We start from the raw sequence: 20,912 nt of genomic DNA on the forward strand, positions 1-20,912 counted from the left end.
TCAAGTCCCCTAGTATTCTTTAATATGTGAGCTTCTATATTCTTCTTGAGGGTGTAACTTAGAAAATGGAGAATAATTAGATTTTGTTTATTTTAGTTATATTCAAAATAAAATAATTAATCAACTAATAAAGAAACTTTAAATAAATAATCTTATTAACTTCCGCCCAGAACATGTCCCTGCCCAACATTTCGTCTGCCAAAGAAACCACTAGACCCTCCATTCCTATTTCCAGCGCTTGGTGGCCTTCGTGGTGCTGTACCAAATGTATGCACACCACCAATTCTATCAGGGAACCACTGCTTCAAGAGCACAGGGGTGTCAAGTAAGACAGGACCACCAAGTTCTTGAGGATACTTGAATTTGAGAAAAAAGTAAAGATGTCCAATAATGATCCCAATAAGTTCTGTTAGTCCCATTCCATTCAATATCATATTGAAACCAAAAAGTACCCAAGGTAGATACATAGCTTTAAATCTGGTGCCAAACCAAAAGGTAACAATTGTATCTTTGTTCAACTGACACCAGACATACAGTACAGAAAGTATCATTGCATCCATTAATAGCTGAAAATAGAGTATTTAGATAGTCGCTTTGTTTTCAATTGTACAAATTAACATACAGGCATCCCAATAATCAATCCTGCCGTTACACAACATATCCAATTGAATAAAAGCATGAATAAGTAATCAGATGGTCTACCAGAAAAGTGATCTAAAAACAATCAATTATTAATTGGTAGAATGAAATGATCAAACTGCTCTCACCTTCTTCTAAACGTTTTGAATAAGTATACAAAAAATATAAATTTATCAAAAAATGAAAGCCTGTCTGAGGACTCAAGGGGTAATAGAATAATGATGTGAGAGGTCTCCATATCTGGAATTTCTTCAAAAATGGTTCATAAAGAAGAACTAATGTGTAAGGGCTAACAATTCCAAATCTCCCTATGAGGGTAAGGGCTATAGTTGATCCAAACCAATATCGTGTAAACACAGGAATAGTCTTAAACCAATCACCAATATCTGACATTTTCCTGTTGTAACAATTCTCTTGTTTATATAAATTTAAATGCTTTTCGAAATTACGATTTCATTTTATTTTGTCAAATAATTTCATAGGACACGTGTACCACCCCACTATTTTCCCTGAAAACAGACGAAAAGTGAACTTTTTTGACAATTCATCATGACCAGGGTTGCCAACAGTTGCCATTCAAGAAGGTTCAAAAACTTTACTTTGGATTTTGCCAACAATTTCATTTACATTTTATTTTTCGATAATCGGAAACAATATTTTCTCACTGCCAAATCCTTAAAAATTAAGTGAGAATACTTTCAAATCACAAAAAAAATAAATGTTTACAATATTTACAAAATTGAAATCATTCTTTTGATAAGTGAGATTGTTTTTATCATTCTTATCTCTTTCATAAAATCAGAAATTTCATTGCGGAGAGGATAAAGGTTCAATTGAAAGATAAAATTGGTGGAATATTGTAATAACTAAGAACCTGTAATAAAAATTGGAAATATGTTCTCTTGTTGTATCCAACCAAAAAGAAGGTTCAGTAAAAACAGTTCTAAGGCTCAGTCGGAAGGTAAAACTAAACATGATGATTTAAACTTTTCTTTTCATAGTACTTATTTAATTTTTTTTTCAGAAAATGTTGCCCCATCAGCGGTGGTCGAGGTCCCCACTGTTGAAACCTTATATATGGAAAATACAAAGACAAAATTGCAGAAATTGGACAGCATAGACAGTACCAAATCATACTATAGCGTGAAATCATCAGCCAGTAGAGAACAAGATTATTATAGCATATGCAGTCAGGACTCCCTTCCTAGGCATTAAGTTAAAAATATGTTCAATAAGAACTGAGTACCTACTTGTTTAAGTACCTATTGATATAATTTCCATGGCCATGTGTTCAAAGTAATAATCAATATAAGTCTTGAAGTGCTTCTGAGTATGGGTACTTTTCGGATTATAAACGAGTTTTATTGTTATAATTTTAGTTTTTAAATAAATATATATTTTTTTAAAGAATGTTAAAATGATAATTCGTCCTTTTAGGCAGACACCTGCTCAGGGATGAAAAAGTTGTTTTTTTGCGAAAATAGTCGTATTAGGCAGATTGAGAGAAGATTTTGAGTCTTATTTCAAAAATGCTAGATGAAGTCGAGAAATTTCGTCAAGTTTTTCAAAGTTCGAAGTTGCAAAGAGTAAAGCCACCTGATGGCGAAAGATACAAACGTGATCAGTAGATTATTTTCATTTCTATTCTTTGCTTTGAAGTTGGATTTTTGGTTTAAATTTATTCATTGGAATCTCAAAATTTATTGTAAATTACTTCAAATGTTTCAATAAAAGAGTTTTCGGATGTTGTACCAAAAGGAATATTATGTTTTTTTTTTCATGTTACTCGTTTACAGAGAAATTATCAACGAAAATGCAAAAGGACGTAAGAAAAAGCAAAATTAAGACTACTTCAGCCTTTTCCTTAGTTTAAAAGTATACAACTTCTAAGTATTCACATCACAGACGACTGCTTACCAGAGATATATCTCTGCTGCTTACGTATAGTCTCAATCTCAAACCAAAACTAAAAAATCTTTTTCAAAACAACCAAAGATATAACAAATGTAATATCTTTGAAAACAACCCACTAAACCTACTTGCGCGCTTATGAATTTCGTCACCAGGTGGCTTTAAAATGAAAGAGTTCAAAAGTTCTATGTTTTATAGAGACAGCTTGTTCTTCTTTTATTGTGCTTGGCAGCGGGATGTGACAGCCGCTAGAGATATCTCTGGACCAGAGATATATATCTCTGCTCTGGACACCGCCCTTTCTGTGTTCTATGGTGACACCCTCTATGATAGTTATCGTTTTTGTTCTGTGGTCGCCTTGAAGAAACTTCTATGCTCCATTTAAGTAAATAAATATTTCCAGGCATAAAATTGATTATGATTAGGATCATTGTATTTTAATGTTTATTTCACAACTTTGATTTCCCTTTCGAAAACCTTAAAATATGTCTGGAAATCTCGAAAACGAAAAGCCTTCTCTCAGTCAATATTTCGGAAGTGATTCTGGATCAGAGGATAAGACAGATTTCACAACAAAACTTTCTGATACATCGAACAAGTTGAACACTTTGAAATTGGAAGGGAACCGTTTCGAATCTGAATATAAGAACGAGCCTGTAGTGTGTAGATTATTTTCGGATAATGTTTCTCAGTCCAAAGACCCAACAGCACCATTTTTCGATTACTTTGGATCTGGTTCCGATGCTGCCATGAACCATAATAATCTAGATAAAAATGTGACCATGCCTGATTTAGATATACCAACAATGATGGATGTAGGCTTTTGTATATTCTTTCAAATAAGTAATCGTTCTAATATTAGTTTTGTAGAGTGGATTTGAACCAAGGGTAGCTGTAGGTTCAGAGGCTGAAAGAAGGAGAGATGCTTGGATACCTAGTGAACAAACTAGGCAGATATTAATTAAATGTGTAACATCTACACCTGGTACTTTTTTTCCAGAAAGAGAATATCTCACTATGCCTGGAGTACTATTAGAAGAGGAGCTGGTAGGTTACATTCCTGGTGAAAAAAGAATCTACTAGTTAAGTTTAGTTTCTTAATAAATAGAATCTCACGGAAACTATGATTATGTAAAAAGTGTTAAATTGCAATCAATACATTTTAAGGGTGATAGTGTTGGAGAAGCAGTTACTGTTTGCTTAGGGGAAACAGAAGCAGCTGAGAGGAGGATAATCACTGCAAATGATGTTACCCAGGATGAAAGGGGACTTCGGGAATTGGTACAAGCTGGTGCCTACAGGTAGAAAAGGTTTTCTCCTAATTTTATTCTTCGAGTTCTCAATTTATAAAAATTTTCCATGAAGGGCTGCCATCAATTTAACCGCTAGATTGTTGGAAATATACGGCCAAGGCAAGGGACGTGCAGGCCATCCTAGCAAACACTCCTCACATTCACTACAGCTCTGGTTCACAAGAATTGCTCTTCTAGTCAAAACCAAGTTATTCAATTTTGCTCAAGCTGAAGCTGAAACGTTCGGAGATTTAGATAAACCGGATGTCTTCTATCAGGTTGAGAATCTTTTAATTTTTTATTTATCAAAATAAAATTGCACTTTCAGTTCTATCCAGAAATGTATGGGGACCGTCCTGGCTCCATAGCTTCATTTTCTTTTCGTTTGCTGCTTGCTGAATTGCCAATGCATTGTGGGAAATTTTTGGACAGTCTACCTAGACTATTCAATCTTTGGTCCATTGTGAAGCAGGTGAATAAATCAAATTATCTTTGTTTTGGTACTTATCACCGAAAGACCTCATAAAAATATGATTTCTTATGCATCAAACAAAACTTTGTTTTACTGTCAGAAGAAAAGAATTCACTGATTCCAGATACGAAAAAATTTGCAAGCTGGCTTGTGCGAGGATGGAAATCCATTAGGAATAAATGAACCAGATAGAGCTAATTCAGAGAAACTATGGAGAAGCCGAGAAATTCGGATTATACATTCGATAATCGATTGCGCGATTTGCCTGAAGAATTTTCAATTAGCAATAGATTTAATGAGGGAGATATGTGAAATGTAAGTAAAATTTACACATTTGGTTATACTGCAAAATTTTTGACGTATTTCAACCTTTTTTGTGTTATCAGATTTTATTAACTTGTGATTTATGAGCCATTATTCACTGGTTTGTCAAACTTCGTGGTCTCAACCATAGAAGGGGCTGTGAGCATAGAGATATTGAAAATATGGCTATTATTCATTCGAATGACGTTTTCTCACACTGGTTGAATAATATACAATTTTTTTCACAGAGATTTAACTAACCGGCATACACTTTTGTCGGCATTAGGTCGTTTACATTTAATAATAGGAGATATAGCTGGGGCAGAAGATAGTTTCAACAAAGCAAGTTTGTGTGCACAAGAAATGCAATTCAAAGATAAGAAATTAGAAGTCCGATCATTGATTGATAGCGGACTTCTGTGCATTGCCAATAAAAATTACAACGAGGCCCTAAATTTCTTTCAAGAAGCCAAATCTTTGGAACCTAATAAGACGATGGTGAGTTAACGTAATATTTTGTATATTGATCTATTTTATGTATATCGATCAATTTTTCTAGATCTTGAATAATATGGCAGTGTGCCACATGTACAGCGGTCGACTCAAAGACGCTATATCGATTTTAGAGTCTGCGATCGCATCGAATCCACCTCAAGCTCTTCACGAGTCCGTCATTTTGAACCTTTGCACTTTGTACGATATGGAATCGTCCAAGGGAAGATTGAAAAAGTTTGCTCTATTGAGGCAAATGTCTCGTTATCAGGCAGATGCTCCCACAGCAATCTTGGAAAAATTGTATGGCTAAGGGTGGCTGTCAAATACTTGTCATTTTGGTTTGACATCTTGAAGTAGTACCAACGCGACTACAGTTTCGTTACTAACACCAATTGTGGCCTATACAAGAAAAAACTCGCTTTTCACTGTTAATAACACTTCACTTGAGGTTTTGTTATAACCTCAATTTCTGTATGAGTTCCTGTCACATTTAATATAATTGATGGTTTTTGGATTCTTTATTCATTAAGATGTTCCAAAGGTGGTGAATGAACCGATTCGATTTCGTTTGGTTTCTCGACTCACTCAGTTGGCGATAGGTGGCGCTACAAAATGATAGTACTGCGCAGTGACTATTGAACGGTGATGGTCACTATAATTTCAACGCACCTAGCATAAAATGTAAGTTTCGTTTTATGCTGAGCTGTGAAGTGATTCATTTAATAGTCAATTTTTGACAGTTGACATTTCGTTATGATAAAAACAAAACATTACGTAACCTCAAATTATCTGAAGGTTAAAAAAAAATTACTTTTTCCATTTCAAATTTTCAGCTACTGAAATTGATGCTCCTGCTAGCATTGTTTCTGTTTGGGCTTGTTAACTTTTTCATTTACCATTAGGATTGAGAAGTTTGAGGTTTAATGATAACAAACCAAAATAATTTATAGGTGTTGGAATTGCTTGGAAATTGTTAATGTCTTGTGTTCAGTATTAACATCATTATAATATTGTAATTATTTTTGAGCTGTTTGAATTGATTAATAATTTCACTGATGCTCAAATATCGAGTTTGAATTAGAAGTTGAAAAAGTTAACCACAATGCTTTATTCATTTAGTCCTATCATTCCTATCAAGAAGAACGTTTAATTTTATTCAATTATGAAACTTCTTATCTGGCACATTTTTATATAGTTTTTCCCATAATTTCACATATTCTTTCTTCATCTCTTCACGCTTCGCAAAATATTCAGGGTATTGGGCCTTTTCCAATGGGTGCCAATAATCTAAGACCCAATCAGGTGATGGAACCTCCCTACCGTATGCTACACCACCAGGAGACTCTGGAACTGCAAAATGATTTAGATTAATTGATTTTATCCGTAATCTTTGAGGATGACATATTAGTACCGCTAATTAAAGATAGAGAAGTATATATTTCAGTCTGAATACAAGATTGACTCACATTTCTTTTGTATCGGATGCATTTTTTGAAACAAATTTTCTTCCCCTTGATGGAGTAACTCCCTAGCGACCCTTATATCTTTTATGTCTTTATTTTTGTCAAATTCGGCCCTCATAATTACAGCATGATAACGATAGACTTCTCTGAAAATGAGAGTCCGTTATATAAGAATCGAGCAGGCAAATAGATCCAACCTTTTATCATAATAATTTTCCAAATTTCTTAATACTCTTTTATATAAACTCTGAACTTTTCTCGTATGGGAAACGAGGCCTAAAACTGGTATTCCTACAGACATTTTCAGAAAAAGTTATCAAATTAGCAAAGATTTTGATTTTGGCAACCTAACCTCGAAAAGTCATAAAAAGTTCAAACCAAAGAATGACAAGTTGAAACAGCTGATCTATGTCAGCATAGACTATGATTATTTTTTGCTATTTAGGATAAATGTTATTTCCTAGGCTTTTCTTTGGAATAATAAACTTCTTAAAATGGAAAAATTCTTAAACGTGAAGAATCGTATCATAACGCAATTCATATTAATCATTCGTACAGTAGATCTTTTGGATTCGATTTCGAACTGAAATTTTTGAGTGCTCATGCGCAGCAACCAAATTTTTGTCATTTCCCCGAAAGATAAGTCAAAGTCAAATATTTTCATCCATCTTTGTCGTTCGTAGTTAAACATTTTAGCTAAGTTTCATTTGCTGTTTTTCACGAAAAACAATAAATAACTCCATTTAAAGTGTTTCTCACGTATAACATTATTTCCTTTAAAATCAAAGTTGCGTGTTTAGTGCGATATTAAGATGAGCGACAAGAAATGTAAGTATCTAGTTGGCAAGGAACTATTACATTTTTTATTCATCTTTTGAATGAAATATTTTTTCGATAGGGTCTATATACCTCGGACCTATCGTACAACAATATTTAAAAAATCAGCCTGGTATGATTGTAATCTTGCATAATAAATTGCAGGATGTTCTAATCAATACTGTTAGTTTATCTTTGTCTTATTCACGTAAATCGGAATTTCTCACTCAGTCGTGTCTTTAAATAGCCTTGCCCTACTTGCAATACTGCAGTATTCTGTTAGGGATTTAAATATGCCATGTAATTTAGGGCGAATATATGATGTCAAATTGTTATTGCAGCATCTTCTATAACAGATCCAAAAGGGGGAGCCAACCGGACACCTTTGGACTTACTAGGACCTCAAAGAAAACAGTACATATTCATTTTCATGTGTTTTATACAGTGGCTGATGCTTGTTGGTTATATACCCGCTCAACGATTTTACCTACACTAGATTATTGGTTGGGATTGTCACAACAGTGCACTTTTGCCAAAAAATTTTTTCATCATCAACCTATTTTACTATCTACTACAGGCAGAACTAACCGATATCTGTTTTTTTTTTGTATAATTGAGAATTATTCAGGACACGAAATGATTATCCAAGGATCAGATACAAAAGTTTCTGAATTCCCATTTTATTAGTCATAAATTCAATCAGAAGGGAAAAAAATCTTGAGCTTATAGTTTTCCATGATTTATTAGTTGTCGATCTTTTTGGGAATGGGTAATTTTCTTAGAAACAATGTTAAATCTCTGAAGTAAAGAAACTTCTTGTTTAGAAGATCTAGTCTAGATAATTCATTCTTCAGTTAAAATGATTATTATCCAGATTTTACTTGATTTCAAACAGTATCTTCAAATATTCATTTTCCTTCTATTTGATTCTGTAAGCTTTCTCTCTCAGTGAAATACATCCCCAATCTGTAAGTCGTCCTAGAAATTTTATGACGTCAATGAACATCTGTTCTCACTTTTCCCATTTCCCCGATCATTTCAGGCCTACGCTCGTTTTGCGCTTGTGTTCTGACCTTATTTTCCGATGGAAATCAATACTGGGAAGTGTTCCTGTCTTCAGGTTATAGGTCAAACGGAGTATTCCGGATTTTATCATTTGATTGTTGCCTAAGCTCTTTATTATTCATCCCCTAAAGGCTAGTCCACTTTTTCAAGATTTTGGTGTCATTTGTCTGTAGTTTTCGCATCAAATTGAAGGAAATAAACGTATAAAAGTGCATTGTTGTATCAATTAACGTAGCTGAAGATGTATCAAATATCTCAGTGGTCCAACATTAGACGATTTGTGGTCTATTCACTGCATGACGTACAAAAAATATGTAACTGAAATCTGATAAGACTTGAATGATACAAACAAAGTGATATGGGTTTAAAGGGAATTATTAATTATATCGATGAATGATAATCGGTTTTCAAATAATAGCTGAGAAATAATGGTGGTTTTATAATGCTGTTTGTAGCAAAAGTCTATTTCGTCAACTTGACAGCTGAAAGAATCTACCACCTTTCGATATCTGTGTTCGCATTCTAAATCTGATAAGATAATCATGTTTTTTTGTTATATTCTGTTATATGAACCGAAAATTCATATTTAGTCCAAATCGCCAGAACTATCAATCAGTCCTGTATCATACGTTTAAAATTGTTCGAAAAATATACAGTGCGATAACTACGGAACGCCGAACGCATACATATGGCATACACACTTTTACTCAGATCTTTATTTTGAAGTATTTCTAGCATTTCTTAAGAAAATAGGTCCCGATTTTTAAGCATCTAACTAAGGGTAAATTAAAATTGAGAGAAGGGAGAGAGTATTCAAGTTAATTTGTCGAGTGAGTTTGGAATTTTGAGAAATGAGATTTTGATTCCAACACTGAACTCAAACTGTCAGAATTTGTCATTAGTTGGTTGGAATTGTCTTGGGATGTAACTAAACATTTTGCATATTTGAATGATGAATAAAATAGTTTTTGCGGGTATTCTGCTATATTTTTTTTTTCAATTTTCCATTAAAGGATTGTTACATATTTTTTGTTTTATGGGTGTAGGGTGGTATCTACTGGAGTCACCCGGTGTTTGCTACTACAATGTTGGCTATACTGCTGCAGCACATCTATTCGTCGCTAATGAATCAAATTCTATCTTTACCTATCAAAACGGATGAAAAATGTCTATCATATTATGGTTTATGCAACTAATTTGATAGGTATAAGGTATTTTGCCAGAGGTCGACGGGATTTCGTAATCTACCATGTTTGAATTATTTATTACTATTAACATGTGACTAACATAGATTTAAGTGAACCTGTAGGTCTGATCTTGCGGTTTTGTTTTGGATAACACCGTTCAACAGACAAAAAATGTCATAATTCGAGAGACTTATGAAAATAATCAGCATACTGTGGTTTTTCATTTGTACAATGTACGACGAATATGGGACAGATGAAGCTCATTTTGATGACTGTGTCCAAAACAGAACTGAGAAAAACTTACTTTAGTTTGCTTGCAAATAAATCTTTATCTCTTAAGGCATGCTCTTAGTTTAATATTTGGTTTTAATTTGACTTTTTTCGTTTTTCTTCAAAATCCAGTTAACCTACTTTATTTTTCCAACAATAAAACCCTTTTATTTTAGATTTATTTTATTTTTATCCTAGCTTTATTATAATGATAATTATATAGAGCTTGGATACAATTAGACTGCATGAGCATAGATCTTCAGGCAGATTTTCCGTAAATGTTTGTTTTTCTTTCATATTCAGGAAAATCTGTGGGGAATCTAGCATGTTTTATTATTATCATTTGTCATTAATTCAAACGAAAACACAAAAAAATTATTTCCTGCTTGTGTTTTCGGTTTTTGTTTTCATTTTGATTTTGCATGCTGTTCATGCAAACGTTTGTTCAAGGGAGTTCTTGCAAATCTGTATCATTCGAATCGTAGTTCTTCCCCTTGAACAAATCATAATTTAAAGCATGTGAACAAAATACGGCATATTTTAGGTCCATCGAAATCTAAGTGTATATAATTAGTGATAGATATTGTATTATAAAAAAATTAAGGATATATCTCACAAGGAAATTAATGCAAAAATGTTTTCAGTAAAAAAATTGCCACTGAAAATAATGAATATATATGAATATATATTTCTATAGTTCCAGATCGAATTAATTATATGAATTTCAACTTGATATTCGAATTTTCTGCAATGGTATTGCTATCCTCAACTTTTCTTCAACATAGGAACCAACATATTTGCATAAATTTGTATGCACTGAATGTTTCAAGTTGTTTCTTTGGAAAACCTCCACTAATGAATATTCCACTCTTTCAATAGCTTTTTCGTTATTAAAATTTCATTAGTTATATGTTTGGGTTTAGTATTGTTTCGTTTACCATTTAGTGATGTCGATTTTGTTATTTTCAAGTTGGTTAATTTTTTTATTCCTGTGTATATTTTGTGAGTAATTCTTAAATAATGTGTCGTTGAATTTGCAGCAATTGGGGGTGCTGTACCCCCGCCACCGCAAGCTCAAGCTTATACCCCTCAACCACCTCCGCAGGCTAACCCCGGTGTGCAAGCACCTCAACCTTATGGAGGTGAGTGTTTGATGTTGCTGTAAATATGTAATATGTGAGGAATAATTTTCAATTGCTGTTGAATTTGACAACATAAAATTCATATTGTGTTTTATTGTTTTAGTTCTACCAGGAATACCCACTTCATCGCCTTATGTAATACCTGGACAGACGCAGCTTTATCCCCAGGGTCCACCCCCTACGTATGATCAGGCGTTGACTCATCCCGCTTTGGTTGGACAACATGTAAGGATAATTGACAACTTGATATGCTAGTGTCGATTGATGTCACTTTTGAATTTTTTCAGAATATATTGAATGTTTTTTGCACTCTTTCAGATCTATCCACCTGGTACTATGTATGCTGCAGGTTATCCAACTTACCTAGGTTATCCAGCCTACACCCCTATGCAGTATTATCCATCGTTAGGGGCTTATTCCTACGCCATGCAACCAACTGCTCAGTTAAGACCGACAATCATGATACCGGTTAGTTTTCTATCATTTTAATGGCTCTCTTTGTTCGCAACTTTTTGCTGGAAAGATATGATGGGAATTCAGATAATCCTCATGAAAAAGTTGTCAGGGAAATTTGTTGATGTTGATAGAATACCAAAGAATTTTTCGATATTTCTAGCGCCAATGCTTGATCTGCAATTAAAATGAGAAATAGGGAAGAATCTGGAAGGGTTCATACCTGCAGGTTTCCTATTTGACTAACGATTTATTTGAAAAGAATACGGCCATATTCGAAATTTCACAACAGAGACATTCTATGTCTTCTCTATGTTTCACAAGCCATCACAAGAAACCATAGAATTTACCGGGGATGGCTAACTTCACGTTGTAGACTAACGCCGATGACGCTTTCGAAGGGACGTGAAGATAGGTCGAGAACGGTATAAACATGGGCGTCACGTTCGACTGGGCATTAACGATTGAAAATTATCAAATGACCATTTTTTTTTTATTCAAGAGAACGAAACGTAAAGATCGCATGGTCATAGGTAATTCTTCGTCCATGGGCATATTTCAAAGGGTATTTTTGAGAGGTTGTATTTTGTATTGTTAACTCATTATCTGCTTCACGCTTAAAATAATTTTCTTGAAGTAAAAAAAATCTTGAAGGGAAAAATGAATCATTCATTTCAGAATGGCTATGACGCAGGGGCAAGATTTGACGGGATAGCACAACAAGTGATACCACCTGCACCACCCGGTGTACCTCCATCCGCCGCACAGTTGGCAGCCATGGCCGGCCACCAGGTGGCCTTGGGACAAAAAAAGAATACCTTTTTAACAGGGGGTTCAGATGGGGGTTACACATTCTGGTAGGGTGTTCAATTAGGTTAGCGAATTTTCATTTTATAGACAGGTTATTTTCTGATCTATTACAATGATATGCTTTCGAAAATTTGAAAGCGAGTATTATTTTTATGACTTCAGTTGGTTTTTGACTTACCCTGATGTTCTACAAAATTTCCTACCTTTTCTGTCTGTGTTCAGAAAAAAATATTTATTGGAGCAAATAAGCATGATACGTTAAAAAGAATTATTTCCATTTATACTTTTATATTCCTCTTTAGTTTGTGCAATTTAAACTTACGTTTTCCAAAGATTATCAATCTCAAACATTCCTTGTTTTATTCAATGTCAGGTTCCAGAAGTTTAGCTAATTTACTTGTTGTTTAACATATTTTTTGGAGTTGAATATTTTTGGAATGATTTCAAATGAACTATTACAAACTGATATTGACGAAGTAGTGCAATAAATGTTTTATAGTAGGTTATGAAGTTGAATCTTGTTGTTGAGGAATTTTTGTTCTAAGTTGACTCATTAGAGAAATTGAAATCATTCGGCAATAAGAAACTATGAAATAGATTGGATAAGAATTTTGCTCATTAAGACAGTTATAGTACAATTTTTGTTTTATATTATTGAAAGAAAAGATTTGATTTGAAAAGAATATGCTTCTCTTAACATTTTTTTGTTGAATAAATTGAGTCTTTTATCTGAACATTGTATTTGATATTTTTTCTTTTTTCTGAAGAAATTTTTGCAGCTTATTTCTTCCTAGTCAATAATTCATATTTGATACAATCTTCAGGCAATGACAATGTAGATTATATATGAAACACCAACAAAAATTTGTTACTTGCCATTATTTTGTTGTACTGATGTTTATGTTGTTAACTTTTACAATGAAAATTACTATTGTAAGACTGCAAAAATCTATTGTCAAATATATTATGAACAGTACTATTTTTTTCCTTGAAAACGGCCGTGTTTCCCTATGCCAGTAATACTCCGATGATTTTTCATGACTGCGTCGAAATTTATCGAATATTTTATTAAAAATTATATCTTCAAACAATTTATCCTATGCTGGTCAGGCTCAGGTAAATAGAATAGTCCGCCAGTGGCTCCACCTGGATGTTGTGGTACTTGAAGCAGTCCAAACCTCGTGAGGAATATAATAAATGATGCACATTGAATGGATAGAGAGAATTTTGTATGCCAAAGTTCAATAATTATTCCTGTTTATATGTTTCACGTTCTGAAAACGAAAGAATATAAAATACGGGTATAAAACGCACGCCGAAGCTACAAGGGAAAGGGACTCACAGTTCTGCGAGAGAAGTCGGTTTGCGATGTACAATATTCGTGGCGATCTATCGCCACAGATATTCTGTTAGAGGCCGGAGTCTACTTTTCAGATGATCGCTCGGTACAAGCAAAGTTTTTTCTTTGGGGCACAAGATTGCTGATTTTATTTTGATTTTTGATCATGACCATTTCTAGGTACATTCACCTTTGTGATACAATAAAAGGTACATCCTATTTGAAAATAAACATTGTAGAAACTAAAAACAATAAAACACTGAATAAAAGAAATTTACAAAAATCTAACGAATGGAATAGGTAGGTCACTGTGTGATTACGCATATCGTAGGACTTTTGTGTACTAAATTCGGCAATTTTTAGGAGTGAAAGTAAGGGATTTGTAACTCCGGAAGAGGGGGAAGAGTTTTTAAACCAAGACACGTGTTTCGGAATAACAATGGCATCTTCAGGTGGGTGAAGGTGAAAGGATTTCAATTATGGATTTTCATCAAGTGTCAGTCACGTCAATCCAATACTATCTTTTTCCATTTTGATTAAACCCGAAAATTACGTTCCCTACAGCGAAATGATATTGTTTCCACATGTTCCTAGATGATAGCCCATCGATGTTGATATTAGGATTTGTCGTTTGTAGTGTACTATTTTTCATTTTGGAAAAGCAATAATAAAAACCTTATTTAGAAAATATATTTCTTAACAAATAAACAATAATCCCAACAAATATAGGGAGGTTACTTATAAAGTAAATTGTCATTTTACAGCTATTGTAATTCAGTTCCCTTTTCACAACTATTTAAGTTCCGCCAAATTCCTAACCCTAATGTACTTAGGATTTTCTGGTGCTGCAGTCACAGTCTGGTTGTTTTGTTGATCGGCGGCCGAAAATCTATCATTATTTTCGTTCAGTCTTACAGTATCGCAGGTTTTAGCGTCTTTGGTCGAAGCAATTTTAACAAGATTATTACCAACAACACTTTCCCTTTGAACAATACGTATTGTCTGCTTTGGTATCTTCCTCAAAATGGGCAGTTGTTGGGAACAATCCTGCCGAGATCCTGAAGGTACTGTTGAAGTAGTTGGTAAAGATGCCCCTGTTGGCAGTTGGATTCGCGAAGATCCACTTTGCGCCTGAACAACATTGGGTCTGATAGATGGTAGTCCTGTTGTGAAGACTGCATGTTGCGTAGACGGTGTATAATTCGAATGGGGAAACGATTTATTCACAACGGTAGTCGGAGGTGGCATTTGTGCACTAGATTGTAATTGATTGGCTGGTAACACCGTCATCGAGTTGCTTACTAGATAATATGGTCCCAAAGATGGCTGGATATTGACAGAATTTAATTGCGTATTGCTCATTGCGTAGTGCACCGTTGGTAAGGTGGTATTACTGGGTACGACAGTGATCAAATTGCCACTACATGAAATGGTGGGGTTTAAAATATTCATATCGATCTGCTTCTCTTTGCCACCTACGCTTGAATTCACCAAAGCAACGTTCAGCTTCTCCATATTACATTCTACAGTTTGATTATTTTTACTATTTTTACTACATTCACTTGAATTTGTTGGAGCTTGTTCTACTTGCTTTTCTTTGTTACCTTGAACGAATTTTGTTGGGGTTGTAGTGTTCTGACTGCCCCCACAACTTTTATTTGAAGTTTTTGCAGTTGTAGTGTTCTGACTGCCCCCACAACTTTTATTTGAAGTTTTTGGAGTTGTAGTGTTCTGACTGCCCACACAACTTTCATTTGAAGTTTTTAGAGTTGTAGTGTTCTGACTGTTCCCACAACCTGCATTTATTTTCGTTACAACACTCTTTTGCATATCTTCACTACCCGATTTCATTGGAGTTACAGTGTTCTGCTTCTTTTTGTTCACATTCATCGACTTATTCTGTAATTTCATCTGATTCCTCATGAGGGAGGAGACTTCGGAGGTGTACTTTATGGACGCTACTTTGCTGAAAGTGGTATTCACTGGAATATTAGAGAAACTTAAATAATTCCGTAAATTCTTCAGCTCGTACAAGAAACCATTTCCTTTGGTCTTGACAATATCATTATTGCAAGGTATATCAGTCTGTGTCGTTTTCTTAGCTTTATTCTCATCTCTTCTCAATCGTTTTAGCAGATTCTTCAAACAATCATTTTCTTCTTCCTCTGAATCCACGACGATAGCATCTTTATCGCTGATTATTATCTTTGGTCTGAACGATTTTTTCTCGGAAGTTTGGCTCTGATTCTTGCCGGGATTCGGTTCTGAATTGGAAGGTGCTTTAGTGGTATTTTCTCCTTGTGCAACATGAGCCGATTTGATTTTTTTCATTTCTCTGGAATTTTCGATACTTTTTCTCTTGCGTTTAGCTTTTTCGATTTCAGCCGAACTGACCGATTTTGAAGTTTTTTCACCGCCAACCGGGAGAGTTTCAGAGATTCTTCCAACATCAGAGTTGGGTCCGGAGTTTGTAGATAACGGCATTTCCTTAGATTTCTCCAAATTCGAAGATTTTTTCGGGGTCGTGAGTTTTCCAGGCACGTGGAATTGGGACGTAATTTTAACTTTTGTAGGGTCCTCCTTTTTACCGGGTTCGGAAATAACAAGCTTTCCAGGGTCGGGTAGTACCTCCTTGCACTTTTCACTATCAATTTTTTTTTGCGCGTTCACAGCCCCATTTTCCTTTTCAATTCCACTTTCCGCAGTAACATGCTCGAAGGGTTTATTCGAACCTCCACAGGTCTGTTTTCCGGAATAATTTATCGTCGATGTAGCTGGAGGAATAATCGAATATTCGATTTTCTTCGATTTGTCCAACGAGGAATTATCACTATCGTTTTTTCTTAAGGTCAATGGGAGTACGCTAGATTTCGTATTCTTGTCATGTTCTAGGCCACTGGTGGAACAACTTTTATTATTCTCGCATTTATCCGCTTTCCGGAATTGTTTAGAATAGGTGAAAATGGGTTTTTGTATCATTGGTCCTTCTGGTCCTTTCATACCTTCATTGGCGTTTTTCGAGCAAGGACTTCTTACAGAAGTTTCGGCAGTGAAAGTAGAAGTTGAATTTTTCACGAACACTTTTAAGCTTCTGTAATATTTCTTCTCGTTTTGGGGCTTAGGCTCGGTTCGAGGATTCCTGTCGTTAGTTGAGACTTCTTCTTCGTCTTCCGAAATTTCAATGACGTCCTGGTCCCGAAAAGCGTCAGGGTATTTTTCGCGCAACTCTGGAATTTGGTCACAGCGTTCGATCTCCAACTTTGGCATGTTACTCATGATTTTCTTCACTGAACAGTCTTTTTGATGTTCTTTGGTTTTTTCCATGGAGCTGAATGATGTTCTGCATAAGCTACAACGCATATGCAAATTTTTGTGCCTTTTAAGTTCCCTGACGTTATATAAGACATGATTGCACAAATCGCATATATGGAGAGTTTTATAGTTTGGTTTCACGGTAAACAATGAATCTCCTTTATTTTTATGTTCCGTATCTTCTCTTTTCGATTTTTTTCGATGTGGGTGTTCGGTTTCCCAAGAGGGATTCGTGGTTCTTTTTTCGGCAGTAGAAGTCGGTGGATTTTCTTTAACTTGCAAGGTTTCTGTGAAATTCACGTCAGCGACGATATCTGTTGCTACAGATCTGGGCTCTTCGATAGAACATGACTCGGTGGCTTCAAATTCAATGGCTTTATCCTCCACCGAAGGCTCAAGCGGTACATTCCTAGATATCTTCATCTTCAACAATTTACTCTTAGATTTGTCCAGATAATTTTTAATATTATTTTCTAATGTAACAGACGGTAAGACATCGCGCTGTATGACCGAAGAAGGAACTATCAAATTTGGATATATCTGAAACAGTTCTTTCATTGACTTATGAACCGTCTTCTGTATTGCTGCTTTCTCCTGTAATTGGAACTCGTTAACTCACAAATATTCAGGCTATAGAAATATATTGTACTCACCCTCAAATCAATGTCGTTGAGCATGGAGGTAGTTCTGAATTTGAACATCTGAATTGTAAGGTGGGAGCACTTGTTACAGAGCATGTGAGATATTTCGTCTGTGGGTGATATCTGTAACAACATGGTGAATCAAGTATTTTGAGTGAAACACATTGATCATAAAAATTTGGGATGTTCATAGCTTATAACAAAATTCGGTTGAAAAAATGGAAATCTAAGATCTTGTCAGAGTCAGATACAAAATTTAAAATTTATTTATCAATGAACGAGAAATATTAAAAAGAAATACATATACCGATGGAAGAAATATAATACTCATTCCCTTCCTGTGAACCGATTCTATGAATTCATACATAATCAACAGGACAAGATTGATAATCAATGCATGATATTGATAGAATGCGATTGCGGTAGGATTTACATCCGGACAACAAACGAAAACATTCACAAGAGACTCAAAAAATAAGAACGATGTTACCGACTGAACCAAACGACAGCTCTCGTTAGAACAAGCTTCGGTTATGGACACATCATATTTTCGAGAACAGAAACTTTTCCAATATAAGTAATGAGTTACTATTCGAGATGAAAGCTATATATCGAGAATCACAAACATAAAAATAATATAAAAAGAATAGAAATGATTTCTGTACAATTTACAATTTATCTGCTCTGCATATGCATTCGACAATGGAATTTGAAACAACGGGAAGAGTAATAAACAATGAATTCGTATGAAATTCCATTAGTTATTTCAATCACAATCCTCTGAAACATCAATCTACGAATGAATGAATGTGTAATAAAAGGAAATCTGAAATTGAATAAAGACCAATGATAATGAAATAGTTCATTTCAACACAAACATGCGCGCGCATCTGAGAAATGACAAAACGCTATGTCGATTCTTCTCGTTCCTAGTTGTTTCCGACATTCTTTCTGCATTCAAACGACAATCAAAGATATCCTAATCGTTGGTAACAATTGTTTCAATCGTCAGTATTCGAAACAATTACAGTAATCCGAATCTATCTTCATAGACTTGTGGAATAAACCTACCTTGACTCCTGTTGTAACCTCAATCACTTCTGCCATGTTTTCCGTCGATTCTAATCGATGATCGAAAATACTCACTAACGAAGTCTTCGAAAAACACAACCTACACAAATTTTGTAAATCTTCGTACACAAATTCTTCCATTGTTTAAGGAATTCAATTATCACTTGTTCACATGCACTATACCACTACCACTCAAACTGGAATGAGGTGGGGAATCGTCGAATGTTGATTTTATAGACTCTAACCCCACCACCATGAAGCATGAAATGAAAGGCGGGATCTGTATGCTGTATGTATGAACTACGAAATGAAAGAACTACGTGTTAAACCGTTGAAACTGAATAATGATAAGAAAATTTAGTTCAAACGAAAAATAATGAAAACATATTTCATTCGGTTAGTATATGAAATGGAGAAAATATAAATTATGTACCTAGGACAGAAAAGTATTCTTGTAATATTTTCTTTTTTCCTTCAAGCTTTCGTTTCTTATCAGATAAGAATAAACAATTGAAAGAAATATAAACAACAAGTACTATACTTATCTCGTCTTAAGAGGTAAAAAAGATTAAAAAAAATAATATATGGAAACTGCGTCTTCTCAATTCCGTTAGTCTTCTCAAAACTGAGCAGAAAAAAGTAGCTTTTTCTCTAGGCATGGAATATCGCTCCGGATAATTAGGAGACTATGAATGGAAGGAGGTCGCAGAAGTTGGTCTCCTGATATTCCTGGTCAATTGAAAATATCAGAGCGTTAGTAGGAAGCATTGAGCATTGTCTAGATATGCGTCTGAACGATTCCACTCAATAATGGATTGAAGATTTTTAACAGTCATTGGAAAATTACTTCATCCTATAAAGTGCTTCTGTTTAAAGTATATTGCATATTTCGGTCAACGGTGTTACGGGAATAGAAGTTTGACACAACGCCATCTTTACAGGTATTATTGAATCACGTTACGTTTCATTTTATATCTGATATGAATTACAGAATTCTGTAATCATCAGAGTAAGGCTAGGTCATAAGCATAAGGACAACTTGTCCTTAGGTAGATAAAGATGATTCAAGAGATATCATGATTACAGTGTCTATATAATCATGATGGGCGTCCAGTGACATCAAACCATAAAATTCCCAATAATTCTTTGCGTTGAGTATATCCTACCAACAGGTGGCGCTGGATACAAGATACATTTTCAAGTTGATCTATGGCCGTCCTCTTCTTCTATATTTTAATGCTCCTGGCTTGTGCCATCTATACATGGTGAAGGAATAATTACAACTTAATCAAATAATTCAAATAGAATATATAAGTGAAATGATTAAGGTAAACTGAAATACCGATTAAATCCATGTCACGAAGAATGTACAAGTAAAGCTGCTTTCAATTATTTGATTTTTTCAATTATGAAAATATGTTGGGCCAACTCAGACATAATTTTTTTATGGGCTCGCGATTTTTTATGTTCAATGTGATTAAGTGATTATGTATGAATTATTCTTCACAAACGGGAACAAATGATAAATTTGTTAGCGAGATAATGTTTTTTCGAACCCCACAATTTTTCATTCGGTGTGGGACATAATTAATGAAAGAGCATTAGATCACTGTATTTTTTATTTTTTTTTTACTTCATCTATATTTATATTTCAATAAAATCTCTCTTTATTGAAGCAGAACAATGTGCACAACAAAAATATATCTTGCATTATTCCGAGTATTGTTTTGTCTTGTGTCAATTTTTTTTTAAGTTGATATTTTTAAACATTAATGTTTAAAAATATCAACTTATAAATGTTTATTATAGAACACTGTGAATAATATCTTACTGAGGCGTACTCTATAGGTAGGAATTTGAAACCCTGCAACATTGGGTTAGATATTGCTACGCGGGATAAGCGCCCTCTATTATATTATGTCAATTCTAGGTTTTTGTTGGATGACATCTGTAACGAGAGGACTTATCGGTGGATGGCATTGGTTGTGTAGACAAATACAAATAGTTATGGAAAAGTATGTTCTATAGAAGGATGAAAAAGTGTGGTTGAATCATTTGAAGAAATTATTAATACCAGATAGTTATATTCCGTTATAATTGTCATCACTCAACCGGCGCCGTGGCTTAGTTGGTTAAAGCGCCTGTCTAGTAAACAGGAGATCGAGGGTTCGAATCCCTCCGGGGCCTAGACAGTAAAGAGTACTGTTGAGAAATTTTGTTCCAAATTTTTG

The 20,912-nt window shown here is 34.5% G+C and overlaps 5 protein-coding genes and 1 non-coding gene across 7 annotated transcripts; 3 read left to right on the forward strand and 3 right to left on the reverse strand.

The window, feature by feature from the left end:
• Nucleotides 1-73: 73 nt before the first annotated feature.
• LOC123308083 (derlin-1) lies at nucleotides 74-1,175 on the reverse strand. The gene is made up of 3 exons (XM_044890625.1): nucleotides 768-1,175; nucleotides 623-714; nucleotides 74-566 (listed from the first exon to the last, which is right to left on the reverse strand). Exons 1-3 carry the CDS (start codon nucleotides 1,030-1,032, stop codon nucleotides 156-158), a joined length of 768 nt encoding a protein of 255 aa, XP_044746560.1. The 5' UTR covers nucleotides 1,033-1,175; the 3' UTR covers nucleotides 74-155.
• Nucleotides 1,176-2,959: 1,784 nt separating this feature from the next.
• Nucleotides 2,960-5,626, forward strand: LOC123306457 (trafficking protein particle complex subunit 12). Its single transcript, XM_044888473.1, has 8 exons — nucleotides 2,960-3,365; nucleotides 3,421-3,597; nucleotides 3,718-3,851; nucleotides 3,916-4,120; nucleotides 4,171-4,314; nucleotides 4,439-4,629; nucleotides 4,866-5,115; nucleotides 5,177-5,626. Exons 1-8 carry the CDS (start codon nucleotides 3,036-3,038, stop codon nucleotides 5,420-5,422), a joined length of 1,677 nt encoding a protein of 558 aa, XP_044744408.1. The 5' UTR covers nucleotides 2,960-3,035; the 3' UTR covers nucleotides 5,423-5,626.
• A 579-nt stretch (nucleotides 5,627-6,205) lies between these two features.
• LOC123306459 (NADH dehydrogenase [ubiquinone] 1 beta subcomplex subunit 9) lies at nucleotides 6,206-6,953 on the reverse strand. Its single transcript, XM_044888476.1, has 3 exons — nucleotides 6,773-6,953; nucleotides 6,579-6,721; nucleotides 6,206-6,462 (listed from the first exon to the last, which is right to left on the reverse strand). The coding sequence occupies exons 1-3, from the start codon at nucleotides 6,874-6,876 to the stop codon at nucleotides 6,269-6,271; spliced, it is 441 nt and encodes a 146-aa protein (XP_044744411.1). The 5' UTR covers nucleotides 6,877-6,953; the 3' UTR covers nucleotides 6,206-6,268.
• Nucleotides 6,954-7,201: 248 nt separating this feature from the next.
• LOC123306458 (DAZ-associated protein 2) lies at nucleotides 7,202-13,294 on the forward strand. 2 transcript variants are annotated; one of them, XM_044888475.1, is made up of 5 exons: nucleotides 7,202-7,403; nucleotides 10,954-11,055; nucleotides 11,159-11,280; nucleotides 11,374-11,523; nucleotides 12,187-13,294. In XM_044888475.1, the coding sequence occupies exons 1-5, from the start codon at nucleotides 7,388-7,390 to the stop codon at nucleotides 12,367-12,369; spliced, it is 573 nt and encodes a 190-aa protein (XP_044744410.1). In that variant the 5' UTR covers nucleotides 7,202-7,387; the 3' UTR covers nucleotides 12,370-13,294. The 2 variants fall into 2 exon arrangements, with proteins under 2 accessions (XP_044744410.1, XP_044744409.1); XM_044888474.1 differs by lacking the exon at nucleotides 7,202-7,403 and adding an exon at nucleotides 9,346-9,660.
• Nucleotides 13,295-14,332: 1,038 nt separating this feature from the next.
• On the reverse strand, nucleotides 14,333-18,905 carry LOC123307708. The gene is made up of 3 exons (XM_044890117.1): nucleotides 18,682-18,905; nucleotides 17,623-17,733; nucleotides 14,333-17,563 (listed from the first exon to the last, which is right to left on the reverse strand). Exons 1-3 carry the CDS (start codon nucleotides 18,820-18,822, stop codon nucleotides 14,450-14,452), a joined length of 3,366 nt encoding a protein of 1,121 aa, XP_044746052.1. The 5' UTR covers nucleotides 18,823-18,905; the 3' UTR covers nucleotides 14,333-14,449.
• A 1,889-nt stretch (nucleotides 18,906-20,794) lies between these two features.
• Nucleotides 20,795-20,868, forward strand: Trnat-agu. The gene has a single exon. It is a non-coding gene; the product is annotated as a tRNA-Thr (tRNA).
• Nucleotides 20,869-20,912: the final 44 nt, after the last annotated feature.

Source organism: Coccinella septempunctata, chromosome 2, assembly GCF_907165205.1.
Source record: "Coccinella septempunctata chromosome 2, icCocSept1.1, whole genome shotgun sequence".
Classification (NCBI taxonomy): Eukaryota; Metazoa; Arthropoda; class Insecta; order Coleoptera; family Coccinellidae; genus Coccinella; species Coccinella septempunctata.

Coding starts and splice junctions, on each gene's coding strand:
- LOC123306457 (XM_044888473.1), top strand. CDS start 3,036: ATGTCTGGAAATCTCGAAAACGAAAAGCCTTCTCTCAGTCAATATTTC. Junction 3,598..3,717: donor TACTATTAGAAGAGGAGCTG/GTAGGTTACATT, acceptor ATACATTTTAAG/GGTGATAGTGTTGGAGAAGC. Junction 5,116..5,176: donor TGGAACCTAATAAGACGATG/GTGAGTTAACGT, acceptor CAATTTTTCTAG/ATCTTGAATAATATGGCAGT.
- LOC123308083 (XM_044890625.1), bottom strand. CDS start 1,032: ATGTCAGATATTGGTGATTGGTTTAAGACTATTCCTGTGTTTACACGA. Junction 715..767: donor TTCAAAACGTTTAGAAGAAG/GTGAGAGCAGTT, acceptor GATTGTTTTTAG/ATCACTTTTCTGGTAGACCA. Junction 567..622: donor GATTGATTATTGGGATGCCT/GTATGTTAATTT, acceptor CTCTATTTTCAG/CTATTAATGGATGCAATGAT.
- LOC123306458 (XM_044888474.1), top strand. CDS start 9,615: ATGAAAAATGTCTATCATATTATGGTTTATGCAACTAATTTGATAG. Junction 9,661..10,953: donor TTATGCAACTAATTTGATAG/GTATAAGGTATT, acceptor TTGAATTTGCAG/CAATTGGGGGTGCTGTACCC. Junction 11,524..12,186: donor GACCGACAATCATGATACCG/GTTAGTTTTCTA, acceptor CATTCATTTCAG/AATGGCTATGACGCAGGGGC.
- LOC123307708 (XM_044890117.1), bottom strand. CDS start 18,822: ATGGAAGAATTTGTGTACGAAGATTTACAAAATTTGTGTAGGTTGTGT. Junction 17,734..18,681: donor AGGTTACAACAGGAGTCAAG/GTAGGTTTATTC, acceptor ATGTTGTTACAG/ATATCACCCACAGACGAAAT. Junction 17,564..17,622: donor TCAACGACATTGATTTGAGG/GTGAGTACAATA, acceptor TTCCAATTACAG/GAGAAAGCAGCAATACAGAA.
- LOC123306459 (XM_044888476.1), bottom strand. CDS start 6,876: ATGTCTGTAGGAATACCAGTTTTAGGCCTCGTTTCCCATACGAGAAAA. Junction 6,722..6,772: donor GAAAATTATTATGATAAAAG/GTTGGATCTATT, acceptor TCTCATTTTCAG/AGAAGTCTATCGTTATCATG. Junction 6,463..6,578: donor GCATCCGATACAAAAGAAAT/GTGAGTCAATCT, acceptor ATCATTTTGCAG/TTCCAGAGTCTCCTGGTGGT.